The following is a 19,453-nucleotide window of genomic DNA, read 5'->3' as shown; positions in this document are numbered from 1 at the left end:
GCAGGGGACACAGGTTCATGCCCTGGTCCGGGAAGATCCCACATGCTGCGGAAAGGCTAGGCCCGTGAGCCATGGCCGCTGAGCCTGCGCGTCCGGAGCCTGTGCTCCGCAATGGGAGAGGCCACAACAGTGAGAGGCCCGTGTACCACAAAAAAAAAAAAATTTATTTTAATTGAAGTATAGTTGATTTACAATGTTGTGTTAGTGTCTGGTGTAAAGCAAAGTGATTCAGCTATAAATACATATATATATACATATTCTTTTTCAGAAAAATAAGTTGTTTTTTGAGGAAAGATACTGAATGCACCACACATAATTTAATTAAATACTAATAACAATAATGTCCCCGGGGCTGTTAAAAAATCCAATTTGCTATGTTTTATCATTTAGTAAATGCTTACCAGATACTCAAAGACCAGAGTCAAAGATTTATCTGTGTGAACAATGTCATGTAGCGTTACTATATTTGCATGTTTTAGATCCTTTAATAGTGAAACTGCAAAACAAAAAAGAAAGCCAATTACTTAATCTGTGGTAGCCAGTCTTTTTAAAAAAAATCCTAAGTTTAACATATGAATGATTGAGTTTAGGAGTCTCTTAAATTTAAAACAATAATCCACCAAAGGAATTTGTAGTAGAAATTTTAATAGAATCAATTTTTTTCTTTTCTTTTATGGTTCTGGGTTTGATATTTTTAATTCTTAAATTATCCTCAGGGCTTCCCTGGTGGCACAGTGGTTGAGAGTCCGCCTGCCGATGCAGGGGACGCGGGTTCGTGCCCTGGTCTGGGAAGATCCCACATGCCGCGGAGCGGCTGGGCCCGTGAGCCATGGCCGCTGGACCTGCGCGTCCAGAGCCTGTGCTCCACAGCGGGAGAGGCCACAACAGTAAGAGGCCCGCATACCGCAAAAAAAAAAAAAAATTATCAATATTACATTAATACTCTCCATGACATCTTTTTTTCTCAAATGTTAACTTATTGAGACTTCTAGGATTAATTTAGACATAAAGTCCAAGGTACCTTTTTTTCCTTCAAATTGCTTGTCAGTTGCCTCAAACTATTTTCTGGATAATCTTTTTTAAAAAAATCGTACCATTATATAAATATATTTACATCCTGTATATACTATTTATAGTTAGCTTTCCCCCATGCACCAATATATAACATTTCCCAATGTCAAATATTTGTCTGTGACAACAATCTTTAATGACTTCATAGTACTTCATTATAAGCAGTACAATAATATATCTAATTCCTTTTATTAAATCTTTCAGCTTTAGCTATTGCTTCCCCCCCTCCCCCCAGGGCCTTGTTTTACTGTATTCTTTCTCCTCAATGAGATGCCGTAAGCTGTAGTGGCATATATTTTCCAGTCATGTACTATTTCTATATCTGAGCTCCTTGTGCTTACAAAAAATGAACTCTTATTACATAGCTTTGGTTTTAAAATATTCTATATAAATTTCATAATACATTCTGCTCACAAAAGTACAAATTATACCTTCTCTTATTGCTGTGCAGGGTGCACCTTCTTCATGTTCCAACCGGATCTCTTTCAATGCCACCAAATTCTCTGTCAATTTACTTCTTCCTTTATATACTGTTGCATATGTACCCTACAAAATATATTTTTGAAAGACACATCAAAAATATCATGAGTCTATCTATATCATCTACACAATAAAGAGCCCTAACTAAATTTCTAATTTCTAAGCATGTGTTAAATTCTATCTTGCAAGGAAAACCCCACCATGATTAATCTTGGTTTTCCTATAGCTAAAAGGACTTTCAGTTCCATACACACAGCTTCCTTACTCTTACAACCCTACAGAGTGCTTCAAAGGTATGAAAACATAGGGAGAATATTTAATTTACTTTTTGTGCTTCGTATTAGATTAATAACTGAATCAATAGATTTGGAATCAAAGGTACTTTAACTGCAATGGTATGTGGAGATTAAGCACAGTAAGTGAAAACTGAAAATTTAACTAACATATTATGAAACTTTACCCGTTTTCAGACTTTTCAGAATCTTTGTATGCTAGAGCTCTCCTTTAAAAAACAAATATATTCTATAGATTTCTTCTATCATTTCCAGGATAGTTCTCAAACTCCCTTAAGGCCTCCCTAGTAACTAATTCTATTATTTTCTTCTCACTTTCTCACTCTGGGAGGTAGACCATTTCAAAATTAGTCAGTACTAGTAGCAACTTCAAGAAAACCAAGGCCTTATGGGTCAAGAATTTCCTTAACCTTTAATGAGATGTGTCTTTAACCTTAAAGATAGTATTTTGATTTTTCACAAGTTTGAACACATGCAATTTCCCACATGATGGCACAAAGAATACCAGGAAGCTAACTAACAAATAAATGTCTATTTTGTTACCAAGAAAGCACAATATTTTATGCTTCAATATCAGGTTATAAGGCTATTAAAAAAACTCATTTCTTCTCACACGGATGGGATGATATCAAGAATTAAAGGTATTTTCCTTTTAACATTCTGTTGCTTTTTCAGAACAAGATATAATCTTTTAGATGATGAACAAGAAAAAAATGCACCTTACATGTTTGAAATAAGTATTAACTTACCTCTCCAAGCTTTTCCAATTTGATGTAGGTTTCCATTTTTCCAAACCCAATTTCTGACTGAAAGCAAACAATTATAAATTTAGTATTCTTAAAATTTCAATTCATCACTGCCTCAATTTCTGAAACTCTCCTGCTCTGAGGAGTGTCTTGGAATAGAAAAATCTGATTATAATTAAATTGTTGAACATCTGTCAAATTTTAAAATAAATTTTAAAAACTGGAATATTCAAAGGTTCAAAACTATCAAAGTTCACAATTAAAGTTGTCAACCCATCTTTTACATAGATCGAGTAACAGTCTGCTATAGGGACTTCCCTAGTGGCACAGTGGTTAAGAATCCACCTGCCAATGCAGGAGACACAGGCTCGATCCCTGGTCAGGGAAGACCCCACATGCCACAGAGCAACTAAGCCTGTGTGCCACAACTACTGAGCCTGTGCTCTAGAGCACACAAGCCACAACTACTGAGCCCGCATGCTGCAGCTACTGAAGCCCGTGCTCCGCAACAAGAGAAGCTACCTAGAGCCCATGCTCCGCAACAAGAGAAGCTACCACAGTGAGAAGCCCACGCACCACAACGAAGAGTAGCCCCCACTCCCACAACTAGAGAAAGCCTGCACACAGCAACAAAGACCCAACACAGCCAAAAATAAATAAAAACAAACAAACAAAAAACATTCTGCTATTATCAAAACTACAATGAGGTATCTATCACCTAACACTGATCAGAATGGACATCATCAAAACATCTACAAACAATAAATGCTGGAGAGGGTGTGGAGAAAAGGGAACCCTCTTGCACTGTTGGTGGGAATGTAAATTGATACAGCCACTATGGAAAACAGTATGGAGGTTCCTTAAAAAACTAAAGATAGAATTACCATATGATCCAGCTACTGGGCATATACCCAGAGAAAACCGTAATTCAAAATGATACACATACCACGATGTTCACAGTGGCACTATTTACAATAGTCAGGACATGGAAGCAACCTAAATGTCCATCAACAGAGGAATGGGTAAAGAAGATGTGGTACATATATACACAATGGAATATTACTCAGCCGTAAAAAGGAACAAAACTAGGTCATTTGTAGAGATGTGGATGGACCTAGAGAGTGTCATACAGAGTGAAATAAGTCAGAAAGAGAAAAACAAATATCATATATTAACGCATATATGTGGAATCTAGAAAAATGGTACAGATGAACCGGTTTGCAAGGCAGAAATAGAGACTCAGATGTAGAGAACACCGTATGGACACCAAGAGGGGAAAGGGGGCCAGGGGTGGGTGATGAATTGGGAAATTGGAATTGACATATATACACTAATATGTATAAAATAGATAACTAATAAGAACCTGTTGTATAAAAATAAAAAAGAGAAAAACAAATATATATCAATGCATATATGTGGAATCTAGAAAAATGGTATAGATTACCTTATTTGCAAAGCAGAAACAGAGACAGAGACGTAGAGAACAAATGTATGGATACCAAGGGGGAAAGGGGTAGGGTGGGAAGAAATGAGATTAGGATTGATACATATACACTACTGATACAATGTATAAAATAGACAAGTGAGGGGACCATACTGTATAGCACAGGGAACTCTACTTAATGCACTGTGGTGTCCTAAATGGGAGGGAAATCCAAAAGGGAGGGGAATATACGTATATGTATGGCTGATTCATTCTGCTGTGCAGTAGAAAGTAACACAACATTGGAAAGCAACTATACTCCAATAAAAATTAATTAGAAAAAATTCTGCTATGAAAAAATTTTGTCCTATTTTAAGATCCTGAAATTTTAAGATACCACAGGCATTTTAAGATACTAAAGAATTTTATAAAAGGTAACTACATGATTTTCTTTTTAACAACACTGCAAAATAAATAATTTTCCTACATATTTTCCTTCACCAATCTTTGTGTTCCCTAGGAAGGCCTGCAAAAAACAAAATACTATTTATTTCAGGTTTTCCCACCAAAATATAACAAAAAAGACAACTGCAAGTCATACTCTATTATGAATCAGGAAATGGCTAACACAGAAGAAGCAATATAAACCTAAATCAGTCCCCTCCATCCCCAAAAAAGGGGTTTAAAAGTGAGTTCTTAAAGCCATTGCTTTTAAACCTTGAGATTGTTTGACTACTTTCTATGGAGTCAATAAATGAGATAGATGGAATACTCAAATATGTAATGGAAACCCAGTATTTAAAAACTAAAAACAAACAGAACAAAAAACCCTAACACAAAAGATTTAGGAAAAAAAGAAAAAACAAAGTGATAAAAATTTAGGGATTGAGAGCAGAAATCGGGGGGGGGGGAAAGTTAAACAGAGGAGAAGAGTAAGAATTTTCTTAAACTGCTTTCTAGTAACCCTTTGTAGATAGTGCAAAAGGCAATAATAATCTAAAAATTCACTTCTCACTTTAGAGTGATACTAATGCCCTTAAATAAATAGCCAGTGAAGGGAATAATGTTCTTTTATATATAACCTCAGCTCTCAAAGGTGTATAAATAAGGCTGGATCATTAAATACTATGTTTTAGTCAAATTCTGGAGGTTATACACAATTTTTTCTGGAGGTGTTGAATAAAATAAAAATGATACTTGACAATTAATATTTGACTTAACATCTCTCACCACTTGGAACAAAAGGATAAACTGCCCCAACCTGAATGGCCGGAAGTAGCAGAGGCCTCTCAAAGGAACTGTTTCTATCCTTTTGTTACAAAGATATGTACCCATTTAAAAGCCATGCAGGGACTTCCCTGGTGGTGCAGTGGTTAAGAATCCGCCTGCCAATGCAGGGGACACAGGTTCGAGCCCTGGTCCGGGAAGATTCCACAGGCTGCAGAGTAACTAAGCCCGTGCGCCACAACTACTGAGGCTGCACTCTACTGAGCCCTCGTGCCACAACTACTGAAGCCTGCGTGCCTAGAGCCTGTGCTCCACAATGAGAAGCCACTGCAATAAAAAGCACACATACTGCAACAAAGAGTAGCCCTCAGATCACCCCAAATAGAGAAAGCCCATGTACAGCAATGAAGATCCAACACAGCCTAAAATAAATAAATTAAATAAATAAATTAAAAATAAAATAAAATAAAAGTCATGAGGAAAACTGCATATCTAATAGTACTTAATTCAATTTTGGAAAACTAATGAAAACTGTGGTCACAGGCAGTATTACTGAATGACTGAAAAATTGCTTCTTTCTGCACTCTTAAAGACTTTTCTCTATATATGGTATTTTTTAAAAAACAATTAATTAGGGCTTCCCTGGTGGCACAGTGGTTGAGAGTCCGCCTGCCAATGCAGGGGACGCGGGTTCGTGCCCGAGTCCGGGAATATCCCACATGCCGCGGAGCGGCTGGGCCCGTGAGCCACGGCCGCTGAGCCCGCGCGTCCGGAGCCTGTGCTCCGCAACGCGAGAGGCCACAACAGTGACAGCCCCGCATACCACAAAAAAAAAAAAAAAATTAAAAAAGTGAGATTTTGGAACCATCATGCACCATCCACCCATGTACTATCTTATATATGACTCACAGATATTAAGTCCTTGCTTTCTATTATCAATAATTATACAGAATGATAAGGTAAAACTACACTAGACAACACCTGCTAAATACAAATGGAGTTTTTTATTTTAATATGGAAAATGTGGCAAATAGCCCACCATCTGGTGCATGAGAACCTGATTCTGAATAACCTTTTGACTTTGCATGTTTTTCTGGGGACACCTTTTTTTTTTTTTTTTTTGCAGTATGTGGGCCTCTCACTGTTGTGGCCTCTCCCATTACGGAGCACAGGCTCCGGATGCGCAGGCTGAGCGGCCATGGCTCATGGGCCCAGCCGCTCCGTGGCATGTGGGATCTTCCCAGACCGGGGCACGAACCCGTGTCTCCTGCATCGGCAGGTGGCCTCTCAACCACTGCGCCACCAGGGAAGCCCTGCATGTTTTTATAGTCTATTTACATATTATCTTAACACTTAAAAAAAGGTTAATTACCAAGGTCACACAAACTATGATAGAATATGTTTATTTTCTTATACCTACCTCTAGAATTCAGGTGATTAAATTCACAAACATGGAACTATCCTGCCATGAATTTTAAGTCTTATATCACATTTCTTTATGAAGGAAAAAAGAACTATATTTAAAGAATAAATGGAAACTAGTAAGAACAAAATAATAAACATCCCCCCCAAAAATATAATAAAAATGTCATTATCTGTAACAATAAGAAGCACATAGAAAAATATAACTACAAGCTAGGAACTTTTTTGTTTATTTTTTGGCTACGTTGCGTGGCTTGTGGGATCTTAGTTCCCTGACCAGGAATTGAACCTGTGCCCTCAGCAGTGAAAGCACAGAGTCCTAACCACTGGACCACCAGGGAATTCCTGGGAACTTTTTCTTATCAGGAGTTGGGAAATTTTCTTATTCATTCTTTTACCTTAAGTGAATAAATACTAGCATGCCCTTAAAAGATCAAGTACACTTTGGTCCAATGGTGACTATGACAAAAATGCTGAGATTTGCTTTAAAGAGTGTATAAATGAACTATAAATTCAAGATTATAAAGATAAAAATGTTGTAGAGATTTACTGTATCATATGAAGTATATAAAGAATAAACTGTAAGACATGCATCAAAAATTAACACTACAAAGAGTCACTCTTCAAAGAATGAAACTTAGTGAGATCATTAATATATGCTGAAAGTCTGCTTTTTAAAAAGAAGGTAAATACTGGAATTATCTGCCACAACCCAATTCAGAGTAAGTGTACCCACCTCACAACATTTTAATGATTCCCAACCTTTAGGATTTATTACATCCAAATATTACTTACTGAATCTTTATATGGAATTTCTAGAAAATTTTGCTTGCATTTTTATCTGCTGAACATGACAAGATTAACAATAGATATAATGACTAGCTTGTTGACACGCTCTCCTACGGAAATTATTCAGAGGACAAAGGACAAAGCTCATTTATTCAATATTTACCAAGCACAATACTAGGTACTGGGGATATAGTGAAGAAGACACATATGATTCCTGCTTTCATAAGTTCACAATCTAGACTGAGTTCCATCCTAGATTACTTTAGAATATTTTTAAAGTCTCATATAAACAGAAATAACACCTAAAGGAATGGAACAGTAAGCTTTGCATTTTAATACAACATAAACATTTCCTTAATTCTGCTTTCCAAACAAAGATAATTTTTTTCTCATATTCATTGCTCTAAGAGAATACTTGGCTTTTTGGAAAACCAAGCAAATTCCTGTTCAATCAGCTCTTGTACCATAAGCACATGAAAATTAAACAAAAATATAATTTATAATAGCCAGATTCCTATAATTCAGGGTAACTTGTAAGTAGCATCGAGTATTATGGGGTATTTCTTGATTACTTTGGCTCTGGCAATATAATCACTCTATCAAAGTTATAAAGATGTATTAACATGCTGGCAATGCAGTTCTAATTGAGTTTCAAAACAACTGAAATACATGCAAAAGTTCTATAGATGCCATTCTAAAAGTGAATGTGTATATAAGAAACACTGGGGGCAAAGGGAGATTTTTCAAACACCCATTTCCCTCCTTGTGAGATTTACCGAGTTACTGTTACTGACAGAAATGTGTTCTTAGATATGTGGGGGGCAGAAAAGAGACTGAGAATCTCTATTCTACTTGATCATTTGTCTTGCAAAAATGTGCTGTCATCATCATCATACTACCACCTTAACCCTGACCATAATATGCCAAAGGTAAATTAAGTTGTGGGTGGACTTTGAACCTCACTTCCACACCACATAATATATTTATTATTTCTGAGAGACATCAGGACTTGATACCCTATTTTCTCATCTATTCTTAGAAACAAGGACTACATATGATATATATTGGTAAAGTCATGAATGAGGAATCCAAAACTCATTGTTTAGGAAGAGGCAGATTCTTAAAATGTGTATAACTTAAACTTCAATAAAATGAGACAAACTTTCATGCACAGACTTAGTCTACTAAAGCTGCACTTAACACTCTCAGAAAACTTCCACGGGGCATGCCATCACTGTAAGTGCAACAATGCTCTAACAAATCACTATCTGCCTATGGGCTTTCCCACCAGTCTAATGTTTAACTCAGTATGTTAAGAGTCAGAATATTCCATTTCTTATCAACTATAAATGAATATTAAATAACACTTCACCAATCTAATAACCAATATCTTTAATATGAGATAGAATGACTAAATGTAATGTGTTCTGGATGGGATCCTGGGAAAAAAAAAGATATTAGTGGAAAACTAGGGAAATTTGAACAAAGTACAGAGTTTAGTTAATAGTAATGAACCAATATTGGTTTCCTTAGTTGTGAAAAATGTACTAAACTAATGTAAAATGTTAATAACAGGGGTAACTGAGTATGTGGTATATGGGAACTCTCTATATGATCTTTTAAATTTTTCTGTAAATCTATAACTACTCTAAAATAAAAAAACTTATTTAAATAAAAAGTCAATAGAAAGGATTCAGCAAGAGAGGGAGACTGACTATACATGAGTGTATAGGAATAACAAATACTCTAAGCATCCTGAGGAGATGGGATAGGAAGAAGGACAATTCCTCAATATTGAAGAAAGGAAAGAGAAGAATTAGTGTAATTCAGAAAATGAGAGGGTTTCTGGTTAGTGGCTTCTCTCTTCTTTGTCATGTAGTGGGAGAGGTCATCTGCTTAGAGAGGGGAAGAATTAACCAGAGAAATACAATAGGGCAGCCAAGTGATACTGAGAATCCAACTGAGGCTGATGATCATAAATTCATAGAAGAACCAATCAGCCCTATTTTATGTCTTTCTCTACCAGAAATGAACTCTCTGACTGGTTTCTTATTTCCTACTCAAACAAAGGATTTATTTTATTTTTACTACCCTACTTATAATATACTGCTATTGAAAACAAAAAAACAACGTTTTATCCTTTTAGAAAGACAAAATTTTATATTTTGTCTTGTAAAACATATTTTTTTTAGATAAAGAGTATATCATCCATGGAAACATGAGCTCTAACAAATGTGAAGAATATTTTTCTTTTCCCATCTCCTTTCCATGCATTCCCTAATCCTTCCCCTTCACATATAAACCTAGGGTATTGAAGAATAATTTTCTAATATACTTCAAAGAAACCATGGCTTTAGTAAGGTAGATAGACAATGAAAAGGATGAATCAGTAGAAACCCAGAACAGAATTGGCATGATTAATCTGAAATCTATAAGCCATTTCAGATCAAAAAGCAAGGGAGGTAGGTAGGAACACTCAACACAATAAAAACTCCAGTCACTTAACATTCATTAGAGGGCACTGTTTTCCTTAATTTCATGTACACTGAAAAAGACAGGTCTTAGATGATAGCTTCGGTGATTAAACCATACCTTTAGTCCCAATCTGAAATATTTACTAACTCCAAAACTTAAGTATCGATCTTTAATAAAAATTGATAACCAAAGAATACTTGCAAGCTGGTAATTAAATGACAAAGTTACTTGAATAAAAATGTCCTAAGCAGTGATGCAAAATTATGATGATCATAACCTATACCAAAGTCAAGTTGGTATTACACTTTAACCTTGTTGTATAATGGTGAATGTCAAATAACTACCGATCCTTCTAGAGCCAGCTTAAGCACTATAAGCCTGTGATGTTCAAAGACATTTTACTTGCTGTCTCTGTAATTGTCTCATAGCACTTTATATATACTTCTACCATAGAACTAAAGTCATCCAAAACAGATCCTCACATACACAATCATCTCAATTTATGTCAAAGGTGACACTGCAATGGGGAAAGCTATCCTTTCAATAAGCAGTGCTGGGCTTCCCTGGTGCCGCAGTGGTTGAGAATCTGCCTGCCAATGCAGGACACACGGGTTTGAGCCCTGGTCTGGGAAGATCCCACATGCCATGGAGCAACGAAGCCCGTGCACCAAAACTACTGAGCCTGTACTCTAGAGCCCGCAAGCCACAACTACTGAGCCTGTACTCTAGAGCCCGCAAGCCACAACTACTGAGGCCCACGTGCCTAGAGCCCATGCTCTGCAACATGAGAGGCCACTGCAATGAGAAGGCTGCGCACCACAACGAAGAGTGGCCCCCGCTCACCGCAACTAGTGAAAAGCCCGCGCACAGCAACGGACACCCAACGCAGCCAAAAATAAATAAACAAATTTATAAAAAATATATATATATAAAAAAAATTTTTTAAAAATTAGCAGTGCTGGGTCAACTGCTACAGATTGGGAGAAGACATCTGCAAGACATGTAACTGACAAAGGTCCTTTATACAAAATGTACAAAGAATTCCTAACAAACCAATAAGAAAAAGGCAGAAAGTCCAAGAGTAAAGAGATAACAGACTGGAACACTTAATTCAAAGAAGAGAATATCTAAATGGCCAATAAATATTAGAAAGGTGTTCAACTTAAGGCATCAGGAAAATGAAAAAAAAAAAAACCACAATGAGACAGCACTATACACTCACCAGAAAAGTTAAAAAAAAATTTTTTTAAAAAGAAGAAACAATATCAGAAAATCTAATGGAGAGGGGCTTCCCTGGTGATGCAGTGGTTAAGAATCCACCTGCCAATGCAGGGGACACGGGTTCAATCCCTGGTCCAGGAAGATCTCACATGCCTAAGCCTGTGCACCGAGCCTGTGCTCTAGAGCCCTCGAGCCACAACTACTGAGCCCACGTGCCACAACTACTGAAGCCCGCGTGCCTAGAGCCCGTGCTCCGCAACGAGAAGCCCGTGCACTGCAACAAAGAGTAGCCCCCACTCGCCACAACTAGAGAAAGCCTGTGCACAGCAACAAAGACCCAACGTAGCCAAAAATGAATAAATAAATAAATTTATTTTAAAAAAAACTGCATGGAGAGCAACTAGAACTCTCATATACTGGTGATGGCAGTGTAAAATGGTATAATCACTTCAGAAACTATTTTGACAATACCTAGAAGAGCTGAATATATGCATACAATCTGATCCAACAATTCCACTCCTAGATATGCAACCAACAGAAATGCTTACATATGTTAACCGAAACACATGAACAGGAATAGTGATAGAAGCAATATTTGATCATAGCCAAAACTGAAAACTCAAATGTAAACATCCATCAGCAGAAGACTGGATAAAATATAGCATACTCACACAATGGAATACCATGCAACAAAAAGAACAAATGAATTACATAACCACATGCAATAACCTAAATGAAAAACAAGCACAACACTGAACAAGTCAATCACAAAAGGATACACATGTGTACATACATAATACATACATAATAGGTAGGATATTTATTGTATACTATATATATAAACTTGTATAAATACACATTTTTATATATTTCAATAAAATGTATTTTAATAATTTGTATATTCATAATTACATAAAGTTCAAAAGTTTAAGAATAATCAGAAAAAGAATATCAAATGCATTTTTTAAATAAATAAGAATGTGTATGTAAATGAGAATAAAGAAGTCTTTCCTGATATTAAAACACTATAAACATAATATAATCAAAACAGTGGGAAAGGGCTTCCCTGGTGGTGCAGTGGTTGAGAATCTGCCTGCCAATGCAGGGGACACGGGTTCGAGCCCTGGCCTGGAAGGATCCCACATGCCGCGGAGCAACTAGGCCCGTGAGCCACAACTACTAAGCCTGCGCGTCTGGAGCCTGTGCTCCGCAACAAGAGTGGCCGCGATAGTGAGAGGCCCGCACACCGTGATGAAGAGTGGCCCCCACTTGCCGTAACTGGAGAAAGTCCTCGCACAGAAACAAAGACCCAACACAGCCAAAAATAAATAAATAGATAGATAGATAGATAGATAGATAAATAAAACAAAAAAACCCTGTAGGTGTGGATGTGTGTGGAAATTTAGAAACATTGCCACTTTCTAGGAAAAAAAAAAGTGGGAAACATACGTAAAACTAATCTTTGGCCTTGGAAGGCAGGGATAATGGCTAAAGTTAAGGAAGTGAGGATAGAAAGTGAACAAAGAAGTGGCAGGACAGGTTTTCTGGGATTTTTGGAATTTCATTTATCTGGGTACTTGTTACACAGGTATGTTAACTTTACAAAAATTCATGGAGCTATACAATTATGGCTTATGTACTTTTCTGTATATCTAGTACATATTCTGCACATCTAGCATGTATCAGTAAAATTTACCAAAAAATAAAATATACCTTAAATTCTATTCCAATATAATATCGTTAAACCCTTAGGAAGGGAAAATGACAAAATCCAGAAAGCAACATAATAAACTTTAGCTATTCAACAATTAAATATAAAAATTAATATAAAATGTTTATACCCAGAAAATCAAACAACCAGATCTGATGGTGCAGGTATAGTAGACTTAAAAACTTACTAAAGAAGCTCTCCGAGACCTTCGGCTCATTGGTTGATCAAATGGTGGACTGTTTATCTGCAACTTTTCAAGATATCCATCAGGTATTCTGATATCTGCAGGCAGCGATAACCGCTTATTTAAATCCTTTAAAAAAGCAGGAAAAAAAGATATTTGTAGGTAACCACAAACAGAAAAGACAAGGGCATTTTACTTTTGGATTCATGGGCTCTAACATATTATTTCTTAGTGATCAATAACTATAAAGTTTTATTGCAATTGTAAAGTTACCTACATTAATTATATATAATATACTGAATGCCAATGTATTTATTTACTGTAAGCAAAAGTATACAATATAGTTTAACAGAAATGGTATTCTACAACCCAGTTATTTGAGTCCCTTCACTGATAAATTCAACATGGAAATAATTTTGACATTATTATACCATAGTAAGAATAGGCAAAGTCTACCACAAAATGCGATTGGTTTAAATAACCAAGTGGATATTGTATGATTTTGCATGCAACACAGTGAGACAGTTGAAATATTTTATTATTGCTATGCCAATGGGAAGAAGTAAAAGGCATTTCTATTTCACTGTATTATGTGAACTGCGAGAAACATAAAAAGAGATCTTGCCTATATTATCACTCCAAGAAACATAAATCCTTTAAAAATAAATCCCTACTGTTCAAAATAGTAACCAAACCACGAAACAAAGTTGAGATGTATAGGAATTGTATACATATTTATTGAGAGAGATATGGCTTAAGTATAGATTTGTATCATGTTCTCAAATGATAAGAGAAATAAAATGATGATAATCCTCCCATATTAGTTTTATATTTTACATAACCCTAAACAAATCACAGGCATTATTCTTGGAATGAAACAAAATGTTTATAATTTATCTAGAAGAATAAATAGAAAACATCCAGAAACATTCTCAAATAAGTATATATGTGGGGGTGCGTGGGTGTTAAGAAAGAAGTCTTTCCAGATACTAAATTATACAATTAAAAAAACAAAACCAAGAGTGTGTCTCTTTGGGGAAAAAAAAATATACAGCTCAATGGAAGAATGAGAAAATCCAGATATAGATCCTAATATTAAATAAAATTTTTAAACATATGATAAAGAAAATCACATATATGGTGAAGAAAAATAATTATTATTTTTATTACTATTTTTTAAAATAAATTTATTTATTTATTTTTGGCTGCGTTGGGTCTGTTGCTGCGCACAGTCTTTCTCTAGTTGCGGTGAGTGGGGGCTACTCTTCATTGCGGTGCGTGGGCTTCTCATTGCCATGGCTTCTCTTATTGTGGAGCACAGGTTCTAGGTGCACAGGCTTCAGTAGTTGTGGCACGCGGGCTTGGCAGTTGTGGCTCACAGGCTCTAGAGCATGGGCTCTAGAGCGCAGGCTCAGTAGTTGTGGCACACGGGCTTAGTTGCTCCGCGGCATGTGGATCCTCCCTGACCAGGGCTCGAACCCGTGTCCCCTGAACTGGCAGGCAGATTCTGAAACACTGCGCCACCAGCGAAGCCCTTTTATTACTACTGTGATATAATTTATACAGTGATATGAACAGATATCAAGTTGATTTCAGTAGTTGAAAATGCTATTTTTACCATTTAGAAACTGATATTGTTTTCTGTAACTGATTCAGAAGCAATCTTTGATCAGTGAAAATACAATCAACCAATAGGATAAATACCCTAATCATCATTAACTCAATAGCACTCAAAAAATAACAATATTCTTATTTTAAAACATGTTCAATTTTTTGGAGAAAATTATTTTAATCTACAATATATATGGAAATAATATTCATAATCAACTTCTGTCCTCAAGGTTATACATAACATTGACAAAGAAAAGGAAATGAGCTCTTCATCCTTTTACATGGAGAAATAACTTATATGTGCTAGAGATCAGTAGGTATAAAAACCATAAAGGAAGTGATATCCATATTTATAAAGAAAAAAAAGCTGGTGCTTATTTTATGCATACTTTTTGAAATCTGAAATAAAATATTTATAAAATTTGTAGTATCTAGATGAATCTCAAAAATATAATTAAAATATTTTCTACAGGGCTTCCCTGGTGACGCAGTGGTTGAGAGTCCGCTTGCTGATGCAGGGGACACGGGTTCGTGCCCCAGTCTGGGAAGATCCCACATGCCGCAGAGCAGCTGGGCCCGTGAGCCATGGCCGCTGAGCCTGAGCATCCGGAGCCTGTGCTCCACAACGGGAGAGGCCACAACAGTGAGAGGCCCGCGTACCAAAAAATATATATATATATTTTTTTGTTTGTTTCTACAAAGAAGACTTTCCTAATGTATCATCCTGGATTTCTGAAACTTTTGAAAATCCACATCCCTTACAGAGACCCTACATAGTATTTTGCAGAATGTTTAAGTATAATTAATGTATACTTGCCTTGGTATAGTAATTAGAAAAAAATAATATTCACAGACTAGTTTTTGCTAATGCAAAGAAACAACTTTCTTACAGGTGGTCACTGCCCTAATCAACATTTTCAAATAGGCATTTATTCTGTTTGACACACACACACACATATATATGTATATATATATATATATATACACACACACATATATATGCATATTTATACATATATATTTATACACACAAACACAGGCATATTTGTATTTTTTAAATGGTACCTCCATTGAGATCCGTCTATGTATACGATTTCTAAGACAAACACCCGTAGGTGACTGGACTTCATCAGATGATGTCCCAGAAGCTTGGTCACTCTCACCATCTGATCCCATTTTTAGATTTTCATGAACAATATCTGTATCAGAAAATGAAACATTATTTATCTTAGAAAAGATGTATTAAATTCTACTATATCAATGTATTATCACCACAGGTAAGATGTAGACAGCCAACACATAAAAATCATAGCATAAGAAGTCTTTTACATTCTGGGTACCATAGGTGTGCAGTTAATAAAAACTGCACACTTAGAACAAATGTCCTAAAACAGTAGTATAAATCCTTTTATGCTCTCAGATTATGAAAAGCTATTTTAAAAAACTAACATTCAAGTTATTACCAAGAGTTGAATATTAAAATTAGAGACCGAAAATAACACTTGAGGATTATTTTAGTCAATTCTCTTATTTTCCAGATCTGGAAACTGACACCTTGAAAGGTTAAATGACTTTCAAAGGTCACAGAGCTTAAAGGCAGACCTAAAATAGAAACCTGGTCTTTTATTTAGTTTAGTATTCTTTCCATGAAATAATGGGTATTGGGTCTATAGCCAAATGAAATGGTTCTTTGAATATTCTTTTTAAAAACTGTTTTACAGCTGCTAATGCAGCTTCCCACCCCCCTGTGTTAAAAAACAATTCAAAAAGTATTCACTGAGTATCTACTTTGTATCATAACTACAAAGCAAGTACCACAAAATCTACTAGGGGCCAAAACATATTACACTTACATGACAAGGTGGATTATGATATTTCTTTTGTTTTGTTTTGGGTACGCGGGCCTCTCACCGCTGCGGCCCCTCCCGCTGCAGAGCACAGGCTCCGGACGCCGCCCCGCGGCACAAACCCGCGTCCCCTGCACCGGCAGGCGGACTCCCAACCACTGCGCCACCAGGGAAGCCCGGATTATGATATTTTTTAAATAGGGATAAAAGATAAATGGGGGGCTTCCCTAGTGGCACAGTGGTTGAGAGTCCGCCTGCCGATGCAGGGGACATGGGTTCGTGCCCCGGTGCGGGAAGATCTCGTGTGCCGCACAGCGGCTGGGCCCGTGAAACATGGCTGCTGAGCCTGCGCGTCCGGAGCGGGAGAGGCCACAACAGTGACAGGCCGCATACGGCAAAAAAAAAAAAAAAGATAAATGGTAGTAGAGGGGAGAGAGATTAATTCCATTTGGGAATATTAAAAACAAACTTGTATACTTCTGTATCTGCTCATAAATTTGCATTGGTCAATCATCCTCTAATTCATCTAGAACAGCCCACCAGAAACAAATGCTAGATCTCAAACACATCTCTTGCCACCAGTCCTCTCCACAGAATTATTCACTCCCCCAAAAGTATCATGTTGTTTCACACTGCAGTGCTTTAACAAGCTTTTTTTTTTCCTTATCTGTAAGAGATGCCTTTCTTCATTTTATCAATTTGGTGAACCCATTCTTCAAAACTATGCACATATGTCATCAGCACTCATGAAGTCTTTTCTACTCTCAGACACAGATGACTACTGTACCCACACCTAGCACACCTACTGCACTGAAGAGCATTTTTTGGTTCACGTTGTTTTATACCAAGTTATAAGATCCTTGGGGCAAGAATTTGGCTTATTCACTTTTCTATTCCTAGAACCAAACAAAGTTCATGATACTTAGTAGGTGGCTCAACAAATGTTCTACTGAATTAAATATTAACTAAAAAAAAATCAAAGAATGGACTAAACAACTGGACCTTTTCTTTCAAATGAAATGTTATATGAAATATCAACATGTAAAATAAATAAAAATAGTATTTCATAATTATAAATTTGAGCTTTTAGTTAACATTTACTTATACAAATATAAGAACTGTTTAAATTAACAAAAAAATTGAACTCCAGGGTCTCATCAAATCAGTCTTAGAATTCATACATTTCTGTATTTTGTCTTGATAACACATTATTAAGAAAATTCTTTTTCACACTGATAAGCAGCTGCAAATAGTAATAATGGTTTTTAATAAACCAATATGTAATTTAAGAATATACTTCAATCGGGCTTCCCTGGTGGCACAGTGGTTGAGAGTCCACCTGCCGATGCAGGGGACATGGGTTCGTGCTCCGGTCCGGGAAGATCCCGCATGCCGTGGAGCGGCTGAGCCCGTGAGCCACGGCTGCTGAGCCTGCGCGTCCAGAGCCTGTGCTCCGCAACGGGAGAGGCCACAACAGTGAGAGGCCCGCGTACCGCAAAAAAAAAAAAAAAAAAAAAAAGAATATACTTCAATGACACAGAGATTTCTGGAGAAATTTTATCCCATCTGAACAAAAAATATTTATTAACATGGCAGTGAAAGTCAATGTATTTATTGGGTGACTAATTCCTAATCCAATGGTATTTAATACATCCGAGGCCAAGCATTCTTTACTGCCACACTTTTAAAATGTTAAAGATAATTTAACCATGCCTTCCACTTCCAGCAAAATTTAAAAATCTTCCTTCCTCAAGGAAATGTTGAATAAAAATATAGTTTATAATGTATAGCTAAGTTTGCATGAATATATGTTTAATACCTAGGAAGCAAAGACAGAGAACTGAAAGTCCAAAGTTGTTATGCAAAAATTGATTCTGTCACTTTCTTGGGATGGGCTTTTTATTTGGTAAGAATGTGCTTGGATTTAGCAGCCACCTGAGATAAAAGATGAAGCCTCGGGTGTCCCACCTGCAAATGAGAGCTCCTTTAGAAAGGCACGAGACTCTCAAAGAGCTACATCTTCAGTAAAAGGCAGACTTAAAAAAGAAATCTGCTCTTCTGCATGAGGACTACAAAGGAGCATATTAATCTCAGACTAGCACAGATCAAAAATCTTGAGTAGCATCTGACTCAACCAAGAAACAACTCATGTCATTACCGAGCCAAGTATAGTTCCGACACGGATACCAGTTGGTATTTTCATTTCCGTCAACAAGACAAAAGTGAAATGATGGAGGCTTACGTCAAGACTTCACTCATTTGTCACTGGTATGAGCAACTTCTTTCCTGAATCAGGTAATAGTTTCTAAGTAACTGAAGAATATTTACTTCTCAAATGGCTCAATTTTTGTGTAATTCACAATGCAACAGCTACAGACAGACAACACATTTTTAAATTTAATCTGCATTACTAACGTTTTCAACGTCACTTTCTTAAGTTTAGACCAAGGATCAGCATATGTGACCTGTTTTTGTATGGCCCTGAGCTAAAAATGGTTTTGGCATCTTTAAAGAATTATTTTAAAAAGAAGATTATGCAACAGACCATATATGGCCCACAAAACCTCAAAAATTTTTACTGCCTGGCCCTTTACAGAAAAAATTTGCCAACCCCTAGTCTAGACAATCAAGAGAACAATAAATTAAGCCCTGATTTGAAGTGTTTTCCAACTTCTGTGGGGTAAATACTCTGTTCATGGCCAACCTCAAGCTACCCACATGGCATCACTGAACATGCAGTTGGGAAATGGGCACACCATGACACAGTATTTTGACTATTCAGATGTAATAGAAATAAATAACCCCCAAAGCATAGACAACAGTAAAGTGTAGTAAAATAATTAGGAAATAATGACTTTTGAGTATTCATTACCTTTGTTTTTAATTTAGTTTACTTAATTGTATGTGTATATAATTTAAATTTTAATAATAGCTATGTTTAACAATCAGCTTG

The 19,453-nt window shown here is 36.4% G+C and overlaps 1 protein-coding gene across 5 annotated transcripts in view; it reads right to left on the bottom strand.

Moving 5' to 3' along the window:
* The window catches only part of CDK17 (cyclin dependent kinase 17), a 121,818-nt gene that overhangs the window by 42,377 nt on the left and 59,988 nt on the right, over positions 1–19,453 (bottom strand). For all 5 annotated transcript variants that reach the window (XM_073788332.1, XM_073788331.1, XM_073788330.1 and 2 more), the window contains exons 4-8: positions 15,719–15,852; positions 13,046–13,171; positions 2,594–2,650; positions 1,503–1,617; positions 402–496 (exon numbers count right to left, since the gene is read on the bottom strand). In XM_073788332.1, coding sequence (XP_073644433.1) covers positions 402–496; positions 1,503–1,617; positions 2,594–2,650; positions 13,046–13,171; positions 15,719–15,852 — 527 coding nt within the window. The remainder of the gene's footprint in view (positions 1–401; positions 497–1,502; positions 1,618–2,593; positions 2,651–13,045; positions 13,172–15,718; positions 15,853–19,453) is intronic.

Source organism: Tursiops truncatus, chromosome 11 (genome assembly GCF_011762595.2).
Source record: "Tursiops truncatus isolate mTurTru1 chromosome 11, mTurTru1.mat.Y, whole genome shotgun sequence".
NCBI lineage: Eukaryota > Metazoa > Chordata > Mammalia > Artiodactyla > Delphinidae > Tursiops > Tursiops truncatus.
This window is presented reverse-complemented; position numbering and strand designations above follow the sequence as displayed.